The sequence below is a fragment of the Amyelois transitella genome, chromosome W (genome assembly GCF_032362555.1).
Source record: "Amyelois transitella isolate CPQ chromosome W, ilAmyTran1.1, whole genome shotgun sequence".
NCBI classification, from domain to species: Eukaryota; Metazoa; Arthropoda; class Insecta; order Lepidoptera; family Pyralidae; genus Amyelois; species Amyelois transitella.
In genome coordinates, this window is record NC_083536.1 from 2871828 (window position 1) to 2880021 (window position 8194).

The 8194-nt window shown below is 34.1% G+C and overlaps 1 protein-coding gene across 1 annotated transcript; it reads right to left on the reverse strand.

Moving 5' to 3' along the window:
- Nucleotides 1–3020: 3020 nt before the first annotated feature.
- On the reverse strand, nucleotides 3021–6135 carry LOC132904297 (uncharacterized). The gene is made up of 2 exons (XM_060954227.1): nucleotides 5646–6135; nucleotides 3021–4143 (listed from the first exon to the last, which is right to left on the reverse strand). Exons 1-2 carry the CDS (start codon nucleotides 5987–5989, stop codon nucleotides 3258–3260), a joined length of 1230 nt encoding a protein of 409 aa, XP_060810210.1. The 5' UTR covers nucleotides 5990–6135; the 3' UTR covers nucleotides 3021–3257.
- Nucleotides 6136–8194: the final 2059 nt, after the last annotated feature.

The window sequence follows — 8194 nt, forward strand, 5'->3', positions numbered from 1 at the left end:
CAGAAAAGTATCGGGAATGGATTATTTATTTATGGTTCCAAATTCAAATTTTTGTTTTTTTTGTTGTTGTTAGATTGGCACAACTGTTTTCCATTTTGGCGCGGAGTTTGAGTTGCATCTGTTGTTTACATTAAATACAGTGCTATTTTTAGTTATATCATATCTAGTGTGTATTGCTAATTTCATAATGGATAAAAACATCGAACAAAGAGTTTGTCTTAAATTTTACATTGCCAATGGAATATCGTGTTCGGAGTCACTGAAAATGTTACAGAAGGCTTACGGTGAATCGACTTTATCAAAAACTCGTGCTTATGAGTGGTACAAAGCGTTCAAAAGCGGTCAAGATGTGATGGAAGATTTGCCTCGCTCTGGTAGGCCATCAACGTCTGCAACTGAAGTTAACATCGCAAAAGTGAAGGAAATAGTGACTGAAAATCCTCATTCAACTTTGAGAGAGATAGCCACCGAACTTTCTGTATCTCACGAGTCGATCCGTACCATTTTAACTAATAATTTGGGTATGAAACATGTTGCCGCTCGGCTAGTCCCAAAAGACCTGAATTTTTTTCAAAACCTCAATCGCATGAGAGTCGCTGAGGACATGCTAGAACGAGTCAATTCCGACCCAACATTCATGAAACGCATTGTTACTGGTGACGAGACGTGGGTTTACGAGTTTGACATGCAAACTAGTCAACAAGCTTCGGAGTGGCGCCTTCCAACTGAACCGAAACCGAAAAAACCACGCCAAAGTCGTTCAAAAGTCAAAGTCATGTTGACTGTTTTCTTTGACTATCGCGGTGTTGTGCACTCGGAATTCTTGCCGGAAGGTCAAACGGTAAATAAGGAATATTATTTGAGTGTTATGCGGCGTTTAAGAGAGCAAATCCGACGAAAAAGGCCAGATTTGTGGAAACAAAATTCTTGGATTTTGCACCATGATAATGCACCTTCGCACAAGGCCATCATTGTGAACGAATTTTTAACCAAACACTCAACAAATACCATCGAGCAACCACCATATTCACCAGATATGGCTCCAGCCGACTTTTTTCTTTTTCCTAAACTCAAATTACCACTTCGTGGCACCCGTTTTCAATCGGTAGAAGACATAAAAGAGAATTAGCGGCGAGAACTAACCTCAATTCCGGAAACAGCGTTTAAAAAATGTTTTGATGATTGGATTATTCGTTGGCGTAAGTGTATCGTTTCTAAAGGAGCATATTTTGAAGGTGATAAAATAAATTTGGATGAATAACAAACAGTTTGTGTATTATTGATCTTTTCCTGCTACTTTCTTGACAGAGTAGTATGTGCGGTTTTTTCAAAATCCATAAGGATAAATCTAGGTGACAATTGCAAGCCATTTGCATCAAAAACTCAATTATTGATGTTAATAAAATATTATAGGTAGTTTTGTCCTTGTTGGTACATAATGCAAATATGCAAGGAAATGTTTGTGAATTCTGAACGCATCCATGTAATGTATAAAGTTGATGGAATATTTTGGGAACTACTTTGAATGTTCCATCCATTAGTATATATTTCGACAAGCATAATATAGTAATGAGTTTTTTTGTAGTAAAGATCATTATTCTTCTATTTGTTTCGTATTTTTTATCAATAATGATTATCTGGTTTTCATTGTCTTGCTCTGTCTGTTCGTTTTCTTGGAGGACAAACTCTGTTTGTAATTCAAAATGTATGTCTTCTGGTTCAATGATCTTTGACGTATTTTTCCTTTGATAGCGTATGATTTTTTTTAGATTTTCATTGTTTGGCAAATGACACAGTAAAGAAGGTGAGGTTATTTTTTCAATATCGGCTATAACTTGAATTGGCCTTTTAGTTGTATTTGATTTTGCATCTTCTTTTATTTTATTAATGGTTGTTTGAATCTGAAAAATAAAAATAGAAGTAAGTAACTAGTTTTTCCTATATTATATAGAGTAAAAGTAGGTTTAGGTGCGGCGGGGGTGGCCCTTGGGCCACCCGTAAGCCGCTCAATAATGACCATACATGATTGCAATTATGTTTTTATATTTATAATAATTAGGTAATCATAATACCTACTTACCTTTTCTCTTAGAACATTAGGTTCATGGTTGTGTTTTTTCAAATTTTTAGATAATATCTCGTGTTGCTGGTGTTCATTCAGCTTGGTAATAAGTCTAATGTTACATTTATAATTATCACTTCGTCGTAATTCACACACCCAGTAATATTTGCTATTTTTGTTACTATTTAGCTCATATATGTAACCATTAACATTTAATTTGATTCCTCCTCTTTGAGTAGTAAAAGTTGTCATTGTAAATTCCATTTTTAATTTCAATTCACTTTATTTAAAATATGAAATGATATTGCAATAATAACTAACGCACTAACTCCCAGAAAAGTAATTTATTCATCTTCTTCAATGACATTATAATTTAATGACGTTCTACCCACACTTAATACGCCTACAAGAATTATCCGAGCAATACGTTACTGTTACGTTAAAAAGTTTCTGATGTGGGTCTATTAACATAGGAGTTATTTTTCTGCGTAAAACTATTATGCCTATTTTCATTATGGTAAATATCCATTATTCTTTTTTACAGTTATGGTTAAGGGTTCATACAGACGAACTGCAAGTTGTAAACGTCAGAGTCTACTTCAGCCGTCGCCATCTGTCGACGGCAGCCGACGACGCGTCGGCGGCAGCAGTCAATACGTCGACGGCTGCCGCCAACAGGTGGCGATGTTTGCGGTTCTTGCGTGTTACGTCCGCCATTTTGTCAGTCGACTGCAAATAGACGGAGAGTGCGCAAGCGTCACGCATCCACAAAATGAGCTCAGGAGACGAAATTGACGTCGAATTGTTAATTATGGCAGTAAAAAAAAGGCAGTGTCTTTGGAATTATAAGCTACAAGACTACAGTAACAAGACAATAAAAAACAGAGCTTGGTCAGCAGTATGTGAGGAAATCGTGAGTGATTTCAAGGATAAACACATTAATGAAAAAAACGCCATCGGTAAGTGATTTATTTATTAATTATGTTCGTCCGCGTTAAGAATGCAGTGAGTGCTTTTAAGCTTTAGAGTGTATTTAAATAAATTCATATTTAAAAAAATATAATTTATTTGAATTTTAATCTCTCTGCTAATACACCTTTACCCTGCAGTTTTACTGATGAGTCTCTGTATTTTTAATGCGAAGGAATTATAAGCAGATTATTTCAAACTAATAAAAACCGAGATACTTTTTGTTTTATATGCAATCCAACTGCCACGAAACACTTCCTTCGCTACTGCTAAAATAATTTGCAAATTTTTCTCTTATTAATGGACCCGATAAGGAATCCCCTTCGTTCTGGATTGTGGTTATATTTTCCAAACCATTGATAGTAAGTGTATTTTCATATGTAAAACCATCTCTGTCACGTACAAAATTATGCAATATGCAACATGCTTTAACAACATCCTTACAGAATTCTAAAGATAAGTTCATGGGGGTATGAAATATTCGCCACTTATTGGTTAAAATACCGAATGAACATTCTATGTATCTTCTTGCACGTGTTAAGCGATAATTAAAAATTCTCATCTTTTCTGTCAATTTTTTGCCTGGATATGGACGTAGCAAATTTTCTGACAAACTGAATGCTTCGTCTCCAACTAAAACATAAGGCAAGGTATATCCATCAGTTGAAATCGATCTGGGCTTTGGAATGTTAAGTAACTTTTCTTGTAGCTTTGTAAAAAACACTGAATCTTCAAAAATAGTTGAATCCGAATGTCGTCCGTAACAGCCTATGTCACAAAATATAAATTTATAATCACTGTCACAGATAGCTAAAAGTATAATCGAAAAATAATTCTTGTCATTGTAATGAGATGATCCACTATTTCCTGGCTTGAATATTCTTATATGCTTGCCGTCAACTGCGCCTATGCAGTTAGGAAATTGAGCGTGTCTTTCAAATCTATCAGCAATCCTTTTCCATGTTTCTTCGGTTATATTTTGTGGCAAAATGTCGTCTTTCATGTTTATCCATACTTGTTGGCAGACATCTTTTATTATGTTACTTATTGTGGAAATTCCGCATCTATATGAATACTGTAGATCTTCAAATGAACAGCCTGTTGCTAAAAACCTGAAAAAATAAAGGCAGTCTTCATACATATATTTTACTTTGCCCTACCGTGGTAATTAATCTATACTATAAAAAGGCATCTTAAATATCGTAATTTGATTTCACAAATTACGACATTCAAGATGACTTTTTAATACATTACTATTAGATTATACTAACTTGTTTGTTTTAATTTTCCTTTGTGTTATTTTTCCTAATAAAGATTTTTATTACATACGTACGTATTTTTAAATTATTTTCCCACGTTTCAGGCACACAGGTACAGTCTAAATGGAAAACATTGAGAGACGGCTTCACAAGATATTGCAGAACCTTAAAGAGAAAAAGTGGTTCCGGAGTGTCTACGCCAAAACAGTATACCTTCTATGATCAGCTGCTATTTTTAAAAGATGTTACTCAAGATAAGGGTCAGAGTATTTCAAACTTTGATACTCCCTCTCAGACAAATTCACCACCAACAGTTCAATCAACTGAAGCAGAACCAAAAAGACAACGTAAACGCCAAAGTTATGGTGAAGATGCTTTGATTGAAAAATTAACTAAGAATTTAAATGATAAGCTGGATAAAGCTGAGAGAGACCCTTCGCCTCCTCCAGATGAGGATAAATTATTTCTGTTGTCCCTAGTAAGTGACTTCAAAAAAATAACAGCAGATTTCAAATTAGACGCAAAATTAGAAGTAATACAAGTTATAAAACATTACAAGTCGCTTTCAATGCCTTCAACGAGTCATTCTTCATATAACTACCCGGGTTACTCTACCACAACACATCCTGCAAGACCTCAAAATCAAGTCACAGATAATGAAAGTTTGTCGTCTCAGAATTCCATGCAATACACTATGCCTTCAACAAGTCATTCCTCCTATAATTATTCAGGGTACTCAACCACAACACATCCTCCAAGACCGGAAAGTCAACTCACAAATAATGAAAGTTCTGAGGATTCTGTTTCAAATACAATAATTACTGATCTCTTCTCAGAATAATTTACTTTTTATCTAAATTGTTGTTACATTCCTTTTTTTCTTTTTAATTTGACTTTGCAATAATTATAGTGAAAAATTGAAAAATGTTATTATTGATTATAAAGATTGATGGGCAAGTTGGTCTACAATACCAAAGACCCATGTGTTGTTGAAAAAGTCATTTCATATAGTTTATTTTTTGACAAATGTGCCATATATCAACGCTATTACACTCAGTTACTACATTTTGAGAAAAAAATATAAGAAATTCTGACCAGAAAAATAAAAAACCTTTTGTGATGACTCGGCTGCGTCAATACTATATATAGTTTTATATTTTTACTTTATATTTCCGCAATATGGCGAGGTTTTTTATTTGTTTGGTCTGGTATACTTGGTTTACTAAACTTATATTATTTTTAGTTCCTATAATAACTTAAATTAAAGATGATGCCAAAGTTATATTGATTTGATCTCATTAAAAACATGATCTCCAGTATCTACAATTTTTTATTATAAAATAAAACCCTCTTACCTTAATGTCATGGCGAGTCTTTGCTCAGCTGGTATACTTTTCCGCATCACGGTGTCTTGGCGAGATATTGAGGCTTTCAAGATAGTTGTTAACTCATCAAAAGAAGCGATTGACATACGAAAGTAATTGAAAAATTTTTTTTCGTTCTCTCGTAAACGTGGATAGAGTGTATAAAAATCTCCCTCTTGTTCTTTATACATTAATATTTCTTCAACCCACACTGAACGTATCTTTCTTTTTCGTTGTTGTCGGCGACGGCGGCGGAGTAAAAGCAATAACAGTGTTTCTTCCTCGGAATCCATTTTGCAACTGGCTCCTATACCACGACTACTAGTACGCGGCATTCTAATACTGCAAACGTCGCCTGTCAACGGCAGCTGTTGCCGCCTATCGGCGGCAGCCGTCGACGTATTGACTGCTGCCGCCGACACGTCGACGGCTGCGGTGGTACCCTGCCGTCGACACCATGCCGTTCGTCTGTATGCGCTCTAATTGGTTTGTGCGAAATCATGTTTATGCTTATTGTATTTATGCTAAAAAGTGTATGCTAAAACGTGTTGTGCTTATTAGTATTATGGGAATTTGTAATTAGTTGTAATTTCATTATGCTAACTTATTTTATGCTTAAAATTTTTATGCGTTCTGGTAGTGAACCCAATTAATGTGATATAAAAATTTACAAGACATACCAATATAGATTTATGGTATTTTTGTCCTAATATTCGACTGCAGAAATCCATTTACCGACCACCAGTTTTCGACATGTTCCAATAATCGAGATCTAGTAATCGACATGTTCCATTTATGGACACCCAATATTTTACGGTCCATTAATCGTGCACCCAGCCTAAATTTCAAATGGTAGCTTTTAATCATATCAATTAAACTTACACAGTAGTAAATTATTCATAAATGGTCAATGATAATGCGTTCTTGACTGCGTCTATCGCCTGTGCAATTTGAAACGGCGCGGCGTGTAGTTTTTTTAGGTGCTATTCTTAAAAAAAATTATGTCAATTATTGGTAACCGGTTCAATTTCTATATATATTTATGATTATTTTAAAAGTGATAATAAGAGCTAACTGTCCATTGATTAAGCAGCAAAGAATTTAAAACAAAAATAATTTCAACATTTGTCGATTATTGGAATATGCGCTTAAAAAAATAACCAATGATCGACAAGCGAGTAATCGCTTTAAAAGTAACCTTAATTGAAAAAAAATAATATTAAGAAGTATTGACTTTGAGTCCCCATCTGTTTAATGATTAGCTCTCTCAATTTAACAATTACCGAAATAGTTATGAGCAATAAACCTTACTCACCTCCTTAGTGATTTCGCTAATAAAACTGGATTTCCGTTTAAAACTTCTGCCGGTCGATATTTAAAGCTTCACCATTTTTATCAAAATAACCGAATGTAGAAAGTGACACTTGCAATGAGAGCTGGATGAACCTTGTCTAAACCTATGCTTCGTTTACGTTCAAATACACAACATTAGTATATCCTTTTTTTATTTTACTTTTTATGTGTCGATCATTGGTGGTCTGTCGGACATTGGGTACTTTACGTTATATAGGTATTGATTTGCTATATTATATTATGTGATATCGTCGCTGCGCCTGCCAAGTTCCACATGTGTCTTTTGTGAGATTTTGGAAAACGTTTTTTTTTTTATTTGGGACACAGGATAATTATATTTTTAACATCAAAATTCACATATGGAGTTTGGCAGGCGCAGCGATGTGACGAAACGGTGGTCAAAGTTAGTTGTTTTTGTTTAAATATTTTGTTTGAAAAGTATAAAAAAAGCTTATGAATATTTCTTTGGTGAGTACCCAAATAATTGACATTTCAAAATATGTAAATATGATTTGTGTGCTGCACGTCAAATCACAATAAAAAATCATTATCATTATATATATAATAAAACTAAGTTGATAAAATGTGTGTGCCGATAAAACGCTCGATGATTTGGCCATAGCTTGTATTATCATATTTATTTATTTAGACTTGTGACAGTGCGATAACTGTAAAATAGAAAATTATATAAATATGAATAATAATAGGTTACTTAATACACTTGCATATAATATATAACAAACATAAGTATGACTATATAATATATATATATATACTCCATATAAAATAAACATACATATACTACATACATTGGATGATTGTGTAAAGTTTAAGTAAATCTACTGGTCAAAAAGAAGAACAAGTTGCACTGCTTTCACAACAACAGGAGCAATTCGAGATGAATTTCCGACGTAATATTCTACTTCTCCATGGTTTATCTGAGAGCTCCAATGAAAATCTTGTTCCAGCAATCATCAGTATGGCAATTTCTAAGTTCAAGATAGCCAATTTCACTGAGGCCAATATTGCTCGCTGTTATCGTTTGGGACGTTCCACAATTGACAACAAGCCAAGGCCGATTTTGATTGAATTTTTAAATATTTCTTCAAAAGATAAATTCTGGCATGCCAACAAGGGCAAAAAATACACTTAAAGTCTCAGGATTGACCCTCTCTGAATATCTGACT

Bases quoted from the DNA above. Each gene is read 5' to 3' on its own strand.
- LOC132904297 (XM_060954227.1), bottom strand. From the start codon at position 5,989: ATGCCGCGTACTAGTAGTCGTGGTATAGGAGCCAGTTGCAAAATGGAT. The intron at 4,144-5,645 runs GTAAGAGGGTTT...TTATTTTTTCAG, and splicing joins AGACTCGCCATGACATTAAG to GTTTTTAGCAACAGGCTGTT.